At 46.5% G+C, this 14521-nt stretch overlaps 1 protein-coding gene across 2 annotated transcripts in view; it reads right to left on the bottom strand.

The window, feature by feature from the left end:
• Positions 1-14521, bottom strand: part of LOC139544084 (netrin receptor UNC5D-like) — a 325348-nt gene that overhangs the window by 8586 nt on the left and 302241 nt on the right. For both annotated transcript variants that reach the window (XM_071350829.1, XM_071350828.1), the window contains 2 exons: positions 5351-5522; positions 2929-3159 (listed from right to left, as the gene is read on the bottom strand). In XM_071350829.1, the coding sequence (XP_071206930.1) occupies positions 2929-3159; positions 5351-5522 (403 nt within the window). The remainder of the gene's footprint in view (positions 1-2928; positions 3160-5350; positions 5523-14521) is intronic.

Raw genomic sequence — 14521 nt, 5'->3', positions numbered from 1 at the left:
TGTGTGTGTGACACTGTGTGTGTCTTTGTGTTTGTCTGTGTGTATGCATATATGTGTGTTTGGTTGTGTGTGTGCGTACGTGTGTAGGTACGTGTGTGTATATGTGTATGTGTGCGTACATGTGTGTGTGTCTGTGTGTTTGTATGTCTGCCGTCTCCATCACAAAAGGAAAGGCGCGTGGAAATTGAAAAATTGTCCCTGATCGATTCTTTGCTCGGCATCGCAAGGGAAATAATTTGTCGTATGAAGTTCAAACAAAAACCACCAAAACTGGACAAATGAACAAATAAACAGGGCAGAGTGACAGAGAGAGACGTAGAGAATTGGCTGGTGGGTTACCGTATGTAATTTCTCTCTATTTACCATGCAAGGCTGCCCTCTGACTGATGCGGACAGAACCAAAGCTGCTCTAGTGAGCCAAGCTCTGTCACATCACAACCTCTCTGGAGCATAACTCATAGCCTCAAAGCAAAGCAACTGGCTGCTGTCAGAGGTGTGTGTGTGTGTGTGTGTGTGTGTGTGTGTGTGTGTGTGTGTGTGTGTGTGTGTGTGTGTGTGTGTGTGCGTGCGTGCGTGCGTGCGTGCGTGCGTGCGTGCGTGCGTGCGTGCGTGCGTGCGTGACTGCACTGCTCACAGGTGCATACCTAGTGGTTAATCTGTCGTTCTGCCCCTGAACAAGACAGTTAACCCACTGTTCCTAGGCCGTCATTGTAAATAAGAATTTGTTCTTAACTGACTTGCCTAGTTAAATAAAGGTTCATTAAAGAAAGAAAGAAAGAAATACCTCAGAGTGTGTGTTTTCTTTGTGAATGAGGCAAAAAGAGGATAATGGGTATCATTATGAGAGAGAATGTGAGTATGATAAATATTAGTTTGTGTTAAAAGGCCATAGCTACTCTTCATTGTATATCATTCATACATCACCTCTTCACAGAACTAAAAGAGAGAACCAATCTAGTACTGGGTCGGACCTCCATTTGCTTCCAGAACAGCCTGAATTCATTGGGCACGGAAACGTTGTTCAACTGGTATCAAGGGACCTAACGTGTGCCAGGAGAACATTCCCCACACCATTACACCACCTCCGTCAGCCTGTACAGTTGTCACCATGCAGGATGGGGCCATGGAGTCATGCTGCCAACGCCAAATCCTGACTCTGCCATCGGCATGACGCAACAGGAATCGGGATTCGTCAGACCAGGTGGGCAATGTTTTTCCACTCCTCAATTGTCCAGTGTTGGTGATCGTGTGCCCACTGGAGCCGCTTCTCCTTGTTTTTAACTGATAGGAGTGGAACCTGGTGTGGTCGTCTGCTGCAATAGCCCATCCGGGTCAAGGACCAACGAGTTGTGATTCCGAGATGCCGTTCTGGACACCACTGTTGTACTGCGCCGTTATTTGCCTGTTTGTGGCCCGTCTGTTAGCTTGCACATTCTCCTTTGACCTCTCATCCATTAGATGTTTTCGCTCACAGGACTGCCGCTGACTGGATGTTTTTTGTTTGTTGCACCATTCTCGGTAAACCCTAGACACTGTCGTGAGTGAAAAGACCAGGAGGCCGACCATTTCTGAGATGGAACCGGTGCACCTGGCACCGACGATAATACCACGCTCAAAGTCGCTTAGGTATGTATTTTGTGTTCTAGTTCATTCAATGTAATTGGAGAATTCAGTGGGTTCATGTAGTCTTTAATAGTTGTTTCTAAGATTTGTAATCGATCATATATATGTTTTTGCTGTTTGTTCTTTGTTCTTTGTTATAGAGCCAGAAATATTGGAGATCTCCGTTTTGGATAGATAACTCTTTGTGTGGTTGTTTGTTTAGTGTGTTCCAATTTTCCCAGAAGTGGTTAGATTTTATGGATTCTTCAATTACATTGAGCTGATTTCTGACGTACTGTTCCTTCTTTTTCCGTAGTGTATTTCTGTATTGTTTTCATGATTCATAGTGAAAGTATAGACACAGGTTTTCTGGATCTCTATGTTTTTGGTTGGATACGTTTCTCAATTTCTTTCTTAGGTTTTTGCATTCTTCATCAAACCATTTGTCATTGTTGTTAATTTTCTAAGGTTGTCTGCTTGAAATGTTTAGATTTGATAGGGAAGCTGAAAGGTCAAATGTATTGTTTTTCTACTGCCAAGATTACACCTTCTCTATTAGAGTGAAATGTTTTGTCCAGGAAATTGCCTAAAAGGGATTGAATCTCTCTCTCTTTCTTACACCCTCCAACTGCAATGTGTGTGTTCTCTTGCCCGGGCCGTCACACGGAATGCAATGCTAGAACACCTTTAATTAACACACTGCAAATATTCAGTTAAGCTCCAGAACGAAGGCAGGGGAGGAAACCTTGCAGTGTTGTCTCTTGTCTTTGTAATTAAAAGTCCCTCCTCGTCTCCTAATCATCCAGCAGCATCTCTCTTTCTCTCTCTGGCTGTGTGACTGGACTTGCTGATCTCTGGTGGAGCACGAAAATCAGACAGAGAAACCTCTTCTGGACAAAACCACCAGCCACAACACACTAACGCAATTGGACACGTTTTCTCAGAAACACTCACACACACCTGCAGGGGGTGGAATGAGGTCACACACATGTGGGGTCGCGAGGATGGATACACGGATACGCATGCACACAAATACACGCACACAGACACGAACGCGAACACACACACTCTCCTTTAAGCAAGCTGTCCTGTGTATAACCTTCATAGAGTACTTTCTTAAAGTTCTTCTGTCAGTTGAAATCTACCACTGCAGGCTAGCTTGCTACTGCAATAACATATCATGTTCTCAGAAAGCACTCTACTGCCTATCACTCCACAGCCTAAACTCGGGTGATAGGCAGTCTATCCGTCCATCCGTCAGCAGTCAGTCAGTCAGTCAGTCAAACAGCCAACCAACCATCCATCCTTCCATTCCCCCCCCCATACCTGGAATGCGTAGGGGGTGTTGTCAACACAATACACCCTCAGGCTGTATCCCAGAGGGTTGGTGTTGTCTGCACTACCGAACACGGCCAACCTCAGTCTCTTCACAGCCTCCTGGCTCAGTGGCTCCCCCACCAGGGCGTAGCGCCCTGGACTTTCCAGCAGCAGGTGGCAGCACTGAGCCTCCAGCAGACAGTAGCAGGAAGTGCTCTCCTCCTCCACTGACATCACTTCCTGTGAGAGAAGAAAATAGAAGAAAAAAGGAGTTGGGGCAGGTTAGGGCATTAGGCTGATGTTGTTTAACATGATGACGAGGAAAATGGCTGCAGACGGAAAAAGAAGCAATCAGCACATTGTGTATCGTGAACAGTAATGTGATTACCACACACCTGTATGCATAGCCCATTTCTCTTTCATTATTTTCTCAATGCCCCTCGTAAATCACCAACTGCACCCTCCCTGTGACCCTATGGCCCTGTCTGTATTAAGGCATGGTTAAACCTTATAAAGCCAGGCTGTATAATATAGTAATGCAGTACTTTGGCCCAGCCTGCTACACCTGGCCCATTAGCTCTGCAGCAGACATTAGGAATCTATGTTTTATATAGCTCATCCCCACCAGACAGACAGGCAGGCAGCAATGGAAGAAACGGGAGTCAAACGCCTCCGCCGCAAAGCCTAGCAGCAAAAATGTAGGGAGAGAGAGAGAGGGGGAGAAGGGGACAGACATAGAGAGAGAGAGAGAGAGAGAGAGAGAGAGAGAGAGAGAGAGAGAGAGAGAGAGAGAGAGAGAGAGAGAGAGAGAGAGAGAGAGAGAGAGAGGGAGAGAGGGAGAGATGCTCGTAATGTCATTAATTCCAGAGATGGTTCACATTTGAAGAGGCTGCCCCGGCATTCTGCCTGAGATAAAGGGCTCACTATTGCACAGAAAAGGAAGCAGGTCTCGCCATGGCTTCTTCACATGGGCAAGACGAGGGACGCCTCTCTCTCTCTATCTCTCTAGAGGGACATCTCTCTCTTTCTCCATTTCTCAATTACATGACCAATTTCTCTCTCTTCCTGTTCACCTTCTCTCTCCCATTCTCTTACTCGCAGCACACACACACACACTCACTTGTCGACTGGCTTTTGATAGCTGTCTTTTGAGCGCCGAGCATCTCTTGCCGGCAAATTACATCCTGTGTAAATGCCATAGGCAGTGAATAGACCCGGGCCTTGGGGTGTCATGGGCCCACCGCAAGGCACAAAGAGCTCTGAGCTTTGGGGTCACCTCTGCCTAGATGAGGTCCCGGTCGCTCTCTATAGCTCCTTTGATGAGGTTAGTTATACATTAACAGAACGTTGGCAATACCTCTGCTGGAATGTATAGACGGGTGGACTGATGGAGAACAATGGAGGGTGTGGAATGATGTTGGAGCTCATTGCTTGAGAGAACGAGGGAGTCCCTCAGAGAGAGAGAGCGAGATGGAAGTTCTAAGAGGCAGAAAGGCAGAGTTCAAGGGCTTTTTTGAGAGGTTTGTGTGCTATTCAAAGGGCTAGCGGTCGGGAGGACCACATACTGTAAGAGAAGTCATAGACTGAGTTTTCACTAGCTTTCAAAGAAGTCCATTCTAACATGGGTTAGTGAAATAGTTCCTCCCAACTGGCAGCTCAATGAACCTCAGTGGAATAGAGGTTGACAAGTCAGAATGAAGAACAGAATGTGTGGAATTGAGATTGTGGTTCAATCCTATTCTCAATTCAATGTTTTGGGGGAAAAGACAAGGTAAAGATGAATACTCCTGCTTTTTTGTACACTCTTAGAAAAAAGGGTTCCAAAAGGGTTCTTCAACTATCCCCATAGGAGAAGCCTTTTTGGTTCCAGGTTTTTGGTTCCAGGTAGAACCCAATAAAGGGTTATACATGGATTCTTAAAGAGTTCTATCTGGAATCAAAATGGTTCTACCTGGAACCAAAAAGGGTTCTTCAAAGGGTTCTCCTATGGGGACAGCTGAAGAACCTTCTAAGGTTCTACATAGCACCTTTGGAACAAAGAAATCAAGTGTATGGAACAAATAAATCTAAATCAACTGTTGTCTCAGTCTAGTGTTTGGAAATGTTTCATTTGATGTGTGCATATTAGGTGGCATTTTCCTTGCACATTAACAGCCCACGCAGCAAGCAAAGTTGTGGAAAATAACCGTAACATTTGAAATAGACGGCACATAAGCGAAGGACAGTTTTGAATACAGCAGCCAGCGATGGTAACATCTGGAACGCATTTTAATGTGTTTACTTGAACTCCGGTTAAATAATCTCAAAGATATTATGAAAGGAAAGTTACAATATTAATTTTGAGTTACACAGAGTCTTTTACACAGTTAAGTGCAGGGAACATTTTTATTGTTTCTCTTAATGTTCTGAAATGTTTTCAGGACAACCTCACCTCCCACTTGTTATCCTGTGTCTGCCTTTTGAGCCGGATGTTCCAGTTGTCGGTGGCGAACTCAGCGCAGTGGGCTATTGTCATGGCGACGGGACAGGAGAGGTCGAGGCCCGGTGGACCATACGTGACCTCTGGGCTCAGCAGGACCTCTTGGCTCTCCTCTGATAGGGTACTGCAGAAAACACACATACAGAAATATGGAGGGTCTAGACTCTGACAACACACAGAGTAAATACATCTCCAAACTCCACAGACAGAGAACACGAAAGGAACATAAAAATAGGGAATGTTTCTAAACAGTGGGTCATGGCTTTATTTGAGGAACACAGGGGGAAAAGAAATGCTAGGAGAAGGTCCTATTCTTAGGAACACTCGAACTTTTATATGGGCTGCCAATCCTGCCTTCAGTCCAGAAGGGTCTACACTACTACACAGATTTCTAAGGCCTAGCGTGCAATGAAAACTGATGTCTGCTTGATTTCATACTATTTGAGTCTCAGCCATCCGTCAGTCCTGCTGCTGTGGGCCTGGGGATCAATCTCACGGTAGGTAGAGTGGCGCTGCTATCCCCTGCTGTCAAAGGGCCAAGCTAGCGTCTCCTGCCTCATCCTTAGTGACAGGTCAGATTAGGAACCAGAGGCAGCGCCAGAGGAGTGATTTCAGCTAAACTGATTAACTGTACACTTTAATGAGGGGATCAGGACAACTGTGTTGTTGTTGAGTGAAACATCACAAACAGGGCTGTTTGGGTAGCATTCTACTGTGTCGGCTAAACTGAGATTAAAGATATATGCACAAATACACACACACACACAAACACTCAAACACAAACACAGATACACGCATACACATACGCACACAGACACACACACTCTCACACAAACACACACCAACAACGATGGCTGTGTTATATCATTTCCTGAAATATCAGTTAAACATGATATGGTGTGAACAAATGGTGTGAACAACCTCGCTCTCCGCAGGATTTTCACCACTCTGCTTTATTGTTATTTATTTTTTGCTAATTAACCAGTGTGCTTCCACTGCCTATTTTGTCCAATTTGTCTCCATTGTTCCAATGAAAGCAATCAACAGTTAAACATTGACAGTGGTTGTGATCTCGCATCTAAAAATACAGAATAAATCAGCCAACAGCGGTGAAATCCTGCAGCTGTGCTGTGTGTGTGTGTGTGTGTGTGTGTGTGTGTGTGTGTGTGTGTGTGTGTGTGTGTGTGTGTGTGTGTGTGTGTGTGTGTGTGTGTGTGTGTGTGTGTGTGTGTGTGTGTGTGTGTGTGTGTGAGTATGTATATGGTAATCACGCCCAGTCACCAGAGGAGCATCAAGGTTACCTGCAGATTGGACTCTGATAATTAGCCTGAATAGAGGAGAATAAAGCTGTTTGTTTTTCAAAGAAAACACGACTCGGAGCTTAAAAAGATTAAAAAATAGACATTTTTCATGGTTCTGACTCAGTATCTCTGGAACAAAGACAATTGAATTAGTCTGAGAGGTGGATCAAGTAGGGTGACTTTGGGTTATTGATGTAATAGGCTTTAATTTCATTAATGGATTGGAATGATTTGACTGCACTCAGAGAGAGGTTTGGCATTGTTATACTGAGTGATATTCTGTGATCCACTGAAACGCTTATTCTTAAAACATACATTTAAAATAACAAATAAATAGACTACAATTTATCGGGCAGAAATTAGCTTCCGTAAACACAGTAAAATGAATAGTAATATGATTGCAAACAGAGAGATGTTCTACTGAAGGCCACCCCTAATTAACACTCCTTCTTTCACTCTAGATCTTTCATCCCTAGTCTACCGCAACTCCTCCTCTCACACCTCCATCCTCCATCACAAAAACGTTCCCTTTCACACCCTTCACCTGATCTCTCATTCACACTCTGTCACCTATCAGATCGCTACAGAGGTCTCCTGACCTTGTGTTAAGATGGGCTGTACTGTGGTGGCCTGACTAGCATCAAAGAATAACACTCCAAGGCACTAACACCCTGTGGGAGTTTCATTGTTCCATTTAGAAAAACAAACAACAACATAATAACCTTGGATATCATGCACTGTTCCCCACCGTTTCAAGCTCAGGTTATCAGTGCACAACAAGACCTTGCTAGCTCGCTGAGTCGAAGCCAAGGCTTTAAAGCTGAACGTTTTGAGCAAAGTGACTCATCAGATGAAGCTAGCTCTGTGCACTACCTCTGCTACAAACACATTGCATTAAAAACACTGAAGGACAGACAACTTTTCTGTGTGTGTTTGGGATTAGGCTCTGCAATTCCTCTCACCACTAACTTTCCAACTCAACACAGCACTTCTAACTCAGAATGCTAATTGCTATCCTGATCTCTCAATGCCATCTCATACTCCCGCTCCCCACCAAGGCCTCCAAATCAAATCACGTTTTATTGGTCACATACACGTGTTTAGCAGATGTTATTGCGCGTGTAGTGAAATGCTTGTGTTTCAAGCTCCGACAGTGCAGTAATATCTGTTTGGCCATAATGACCAAGAAATATCTAACAATTTCACAACATATACCCAATACACACAAATCTAAGTAAAGGAATGCAATTAAGAATATATAAATATATGGACGAGCAATGTCAGAGTGGCATAGACTAAGATACAGTAGAATAGAATACAGTATATACAGTTGAAGTCGGAAGTTTACATACTCTTAGGTTGGAGTCATAAAAACTCGTTTTTCAACCACTCCACAAATGTCTTGTTAAAAAACGATAGTTTTGGCAAGTCGGTTAGGACATCTACTTTGTGCATTCCAGAAAAGGATTTCATGACTTTAGAAGCTTCTGATAGGCTAATTGACATCATTTGAGTCAATTGGAGGTGTACCTGTGGATGTATTTCAAGGCCTACCTTCAAACTCAGTGCCTCTTTGCTTGACATCATGGGAAAATCAAAAGAAATCAGCCAAGACCTCAGAAAAGAAATTGTAGGCCTCCAGGTCTGGTTCATCCTTGGGAGCAATTTTCAAATGCCTGAAGGTACCACATTCATCTGTACAAACAATAGTACGCAAGTATAAACACCATGGGACCACGCAGCCGTCATACTGCTCAGGAAGGAGACGCATTCTGTCTCCTATTGATGAATGTACTTTGGTGCGAAAAGTGGAAATCAATCCCAGAACAGCAGCACAGGACCTTGTATAGAGGCTGGAGGAAACAGGTAAAAAAGTATCTATATCCAGAGTGAAACGAGTCCTATATCGACATAATCTGAAAGGCTGCTCAGCAAGGAAGAAGTCACTGCTACAAACCTGCCATAAAAAAGACAGACTATGGTTTGCAACTGCACATGGGGGCAAAGATCGTACTTTTTTGGAGAAATGTTCTCTGGTCTGATGAAACAAAAATAGAACTGTTTGGCCATAATGACCATCGTTATGTTTGGAGGAAAAAGGGGGAGGCTTTCAACACAAGAACACCATCCCAACCATGAAGCACGGGGGTGGCAGCATCATTTTGTGGGGGTGCTTTGCTGCAGGAGGGACTGGTGCACTTCACAAAATAGATGGCATCATGAGGTAGGAAAATTATGTGGATATATTGAAGCAACATCTCAAGACATCAGTCAGGAAGTTAAAGCTTAGTCGCAAATGAGTCTTCCAAATGGACAATGACCCCAAGCATACTTCCAAAGTTGTGGCAAAATGGCTTAAGGACAACAAAGTCAAGGTATTGGAGTGGCCATCACAAAGACCTGACCTCAATCCCATAGAAAATTTGTGGGCAGAACTGAAAAAGCGTGTGCGAGCAAGGAGGCCTACAAACCTGACACAGTTACACCAGCTCTGTCAGGAGTATCGGAGTATGTGATGGTATCGCGCCGTCCCAACCTTCGCTCTCTCTCCCCCGCTACTCTCTCCTCTTCCATCCTATCATCTCTTCCCTCTGCTCAAACCTTCTCCAACCTATCTCCTGATTCTGCCTCCTCAACCCTCCTCTCCTCCCTTTCTGCATCCTTTGACTCTCTATGTCCCCTATCCTCCAGGCCGGCTCGGTCCTCCCCTCCTGCTCCGTGGCTCGACGACTCATTGCGAGCTCACAGAACAGGGCTCCGGGCAGCCGAGCGGAAATGGAGGAAAACTCGCCTCCCTGCGGACCTGGCATCCTTTCACTCCCTCCTCTCTACATTCTCCTCTTCTGTCTCTGCTGCTAAAGCCAATTTCTACCACTCTAAATTCCAAGCATCTGCCTCTAACCCTAGGAAGCTCTTTGCCACCTTCTCCTCCCTCCTGAATCCTCCTCCCCCTCCTCCCCCCTCCTCCCTCTCTGCTGATGACTTCGTCAACCATTTTGAAAAGAAGGTCGACGACATCCGATCCTCGTTTGCTAAGTCAAACGACACCGCTGGTTCTGCTCACACTGCCCTACCCTGTGCTTTGACCTCTTTCTCCCCTCTCTCTCCAGATGAAATCTCGCGTCTTGTGACGGCCGGCCGCCCAACAACCTGCCCGCTTGACCCTATCCCCTCCTCTCTTCTCCAGACCATTTCCGGAGACCTTCTCCCTTACCTCACCTCGCTCATCAACTCATCCTTGACCGCTGGCTACGTCCCTTCCGTCTTCAAGAGAGCGAGAGTTGCACCCCTTCTGAAAAAACCTACACTCGATCCCTCCGATGTCAACAACTACAGACCAGTATCCCTTCTTTCTTTTCTCTCCAAAACTCTTGAACGTGCCGTCCTTGGCCAGCTCTCCTGCTATCTCTCTCAGAATGACCTTCTTGATCCAAATCAGTCAGGTTTCAAGACTAGTCATTCAACTGAGACTGCTCTTCTCTGTGTCACGGAGGCGCTCCGCACTGCTAAAGCTAACTCTCTCTCCTCTGCTCTCATCCTTCTAGACCTATCGGCTGCCTTTGATACTGTGAACCATCAGATCCTCCTCTCCACCCTCTCCGAGCTGGGCATCTCCGGCGCGGCCCACGCTTGGATTGCGTCCTACCTGACAGGTCGCTCCTACCAGGTGGCGTGGCGAGAATCTGTCTCCGCACCACGTGCTCTCACCACTGGTGTCCCCCAGGGCTCTGTTCTAGGCCCTCTCCTATTCTCGCTATACACCAAGTCACTTGGCTCTGTCATATCCTCACATGGTCTCTCCTATCATTGCTATGCAGACGACACACAATTAATCTTCTCCTTCCCCCCCTCTGATAACCAGGTGGTGAATCGCATCTCTGCATGTCTGGCAGACATATCAGTGTGGATGACGGATCACCACCTCAAGCTGAACCTCGGCAAGACGGAGCTGCTCTTCCTCCCGGGGAAGGACTGCCCGTTCCATGATCTCGCCATCACGGTTGACAACTCCATTGTGTCCTCCTCCCAGAGTGCTAAGAACCTTGGCGTGATCCTGGACAACACCCTGTCGTTCTCAACTAACATCAAGGCGGTGACCCGTTCCTGTAGGTTCATGCTCTACAACATTCGCAGAGTACGACCCTGCCTCACGCAGGAAGCGGCGCAGGTCCTAATCCAGGCACTTGTCATCTCCCGTCTGGATTACTGCAACTCGCTGTTGGCTGGGCTCCCTGCCTGTGCCATTAAACCCCTACAACTCATCCAGAACGCCGCAGCCCGTCTGGTGTTCAACTTTCCCAAGTTCTCTCACGTCACCCCGCTCCTCCGCTCTCTCCACTGGCTTCCAGTTGAAGCTCGCATCCGCTACAAGACCATGGTGCTTGCCTACGGAGCTGTGAGGGGAACGGCACCTCCGTACCTTCAGGCTCTGATCAGGCCCTACACCCAAACAAGGGCACTGCGTTCATCCACCTCTGGCCTGCTCGCCTCCCTACCTCTGAGGAAGTACAGTTCCCGCTCAGCCCAGTCAAAACTGTTCGCTGCTCTGGCACCCCAATGGTGGAACAAACTCCCTCACGACGCCAGGTCAGCGGAGTCAATCACCACCTTCCGGAGACACCTGAAACCCCACCTCTTTAAGGAATACCTAGGATAGGATAAAGTAATCCTTCTAACCCCCCCCCCCCCCCTTAAAAGAGTTAGATGCACTATTGTAAAGTGGTTGTTCCACTGGATATCATAAGGTGAATGCACCAATTTGTAAGTCGCTCTGGATAAGAGCGTCTGCTAAATGACTTAAATGTAAATGTAAATGTGAGTACTGGGCCAAAATCCACCCAACTTATTATAGGAAGCTTGTGGAAGGCTACCCGAAACATTTGACCCAAGTTAAACAATTTTAAAGGCAATGCTACCAAATACTAATTGAGTGTATGTAAACTTCTGACCCACTGGCAATGTGATGAAAGAAATAAAAGCTGAAATAAATAATTCTCTCTACTATTATTCTGATATTTCACATTCTTAAAATAAAGTGGTGATCCTAACTGACCTAAGACAGGGAATTTTTTAATAGGATTAAATGTCAGGAATTGTGAAAAACTGAGTTTAAATGTATTTGGCTCAGGTGTATGTAAACTTCCGACTCACCTGTACATATGAGTAATGCAAAATATGTAAACATGATTAAAGTGACTAGTGTTCCATTTATTAAAGTGGCCCGTGATTTCAAGTCTATTTATATAGGCAGCAGCCTCTAATGTGCTAGTGATGGCTGTTTAACAGTTTGATGGCCTTGAGATAGAAGCTGTTTTTCAGTCTCTCGGTCCCAGCTTTGATGCACCTGTACTGACCTCGCCTTCTGGGTGATAGCGAGTGAACAGGCAGTGGCTTGGGTGGTTGTTGTCCTTGATGGTATTTTTGTCCTTCCTGTGACATCGGGTGCTGTAGGTGTCCTGGAGAGCAGGTAGTTTGCCCCCGGTGATGTGTTGGGCAGACTGCCTCACCCTTTGGAGAGCCCTGTGGTTGCGGGCGGTGCAGTTTCCATACCAGGCGGTGATACAGCCGGACAGGATGCTCTCAATTGTGTATCTGTAAAAGTTTGTGAGGGTTTTAGGTGCCAAGGCAAATTTCTTCAGCCTCCTGAGGTTGAAGAGGTGCTTATTCAACACACTGTCTGTGTGTTTGGACCATTTCAGTTTATCAGTGATGTGTACACCAAGGAACTTGAAGCTTTCCACCGTCTCCACTGCGGTCCCGTCGAGGTGGATAGGGGGGTGCTCCCTCGGCTGTTTCCTGAAGTCCACGATCATCTCCTTTGTTTTGTTGACATTGAGTGAGAGGTTATATTCCTGGCACAACACTCCCAGAGCCCTTACCTCCTCCCTGTAGGCTGTCTCGTCGTTGTTGGTAATCAAGCCTACCACTGTTGTGTCATCTGCAAACTTGATAATTGAGTTGGAGGCGTGCTTAGCCACGCAGTCATGGGTGAACAGGGAGTACAGGAGGCGGCTGAGCACGCACCTTTGTGGGGCCCCAGTGTTGAGGATCAGCAAAGTGGAGGTTTTGTTTCCTACCTTCATCACCTGCGGGCGGCCGGTCAGGAAGTCCAGGACCCAGTTGCACAGGGCGGGGTTCAGACCCAGTGCCTCGAACTTAATGATGAGCTTGTAGGGTACTTTGGTGTTGAATGCTGAGCTGTAGTCAATGAACAGCATTCTTACATAGGTAATCCTCTTGTCCAGATGGGATAGGGCAGTGTGCAGAGCGATTGCATCCTCTGTGGATCTATTGGGGCAGTAAGCAAATTGAAGTGGGTGTAGGGTGTCAGGTAAGGTAGAGGTGATATGATATGACTAGTCTCTCAAAGCACTTCATGATGACAGAAGTGAGTGCTATGGGGCGAGGCACTAACACCCTGCAGTGTGGAGACTCCGCAGACACAAAGAGAACCCAATAAGGCCTAGAGAGGTAAAGCCTCTCATCTCAGTCTCCATAATGCAGCACTGGAGCTGCCAAGGCTGAGCTGATCAATTCCTATTCTGCAGCCGAGTGGAGAGCCACCGCCAACTGCCTCATGTAGATGGCTTTGGTCTGAAGACTGAAAAGGAAGAAAAGATACAATTTCTCCCAGGGTCTCTCCAAATGCTTGTCAAAAGATAGGGCTGTGATTGACAGCTCAGTGAGATCAGAGGTGCCCCCCCCCCTTGCCCCCCCCCCCCCCCCGGGCTCCCTCTAACACCAGGCAGGAAGTAAACAGCAAGCAGCCTTATCGGGACCAGGCAGGAACCTAAAGGAGGGGGCTCAGGGAGATTAGGGAGTGTTCAGAGTAGCGCACACCTCACAGGACAGAGACAGGCAGTCCACTCCTAAGCTCTGAGGCGTAAACTATAGGTGACCTTTGGTCCCTATCTTTACCCTCGCTACCCAGAAGCCTCTGGGGTGCTCTGAGAAGGAGGAAGGAGAAAGAGGGGGGTGAAAGTGATTGTATCTGCATTTGATTGAAATTCAATGTCACTTATTTTCAACTCCTAGTCGAAATGGTATTTCCTTGATGGGTCCAGCTGGGGTTAAACTGGTAGTCAGGGGTGATAACTTGTTGGGATGTTTTCATACAGATCTGTTTGAGATATGAGATTCTTGGTGTGCAAGGAAATCACAAACTAACAGGTGCAAGAACACTAACTCCTGGTGGCAAAAAAACCTATTGAAGCCTCTTTGAGAAAAGTCAACAGTATTACATTTATTGTGAACGTGTTTTATCTGTCGTGCCATCTCAGCCTTGAGTAATAGCTTGGTGAATGTCTTGACAGCTAAGTCACGGCTATGGGCTCTCCATAGCAGGCAATAGTCAACTAGACCCTCTATTTGTCTGTCTTGTTCTATCTGACCACATGTCAAACAATGGCAGATTGCCTCTACACTGAACATTTAACATTCACAGCTTTAACCAGTCACACAGGAAGGAGATGGTGTCATGCTTAAGCGTAAAGACCCAGAATGGAGAAGACACGGCTCTGTCTGCTGAGCATGTTGTTCAGGGCCATGCTGCAATCTGCAGGGCTGTTCTGCAACTGAAAGCCTATTCCTGACACATCATGTCCTCCCCTGTAGAGTGTGCAAGATGAGCTAAGGCCGCATGCTGGGCGGAGTGTGTGTTTGTATGTGGGAATGTGTGTGTGCATGCTCATGTGGGGGTGTGTGTATAGTATGTGTGTGCGAGCTTGCATACCTCCATGCGTGAGTTGGGTGTTAAAAAGTGGGAGATAGCGTGAGGAAGAGGTGAAACAGGATGAGAGATAGCGTGAGATGAAGCGGTAGA

This window comes from Salvelinus alpinus, chromosome 18 (genome assembly GCF_045679555.1).
Source record: "Salvelinus alpinus chromosome 18, SLU_Salpinus.1, whole genome shotgun sequence".
NCBI lineage: Eukaryota > Metazoa > Chordata > Actinopteri > Salmoniformes > Salmonidae > Salvelinus > Salvelinus alpinus.
This window is presented reverse-complemented; position numbering and strand designations above follow the sequence as displayed.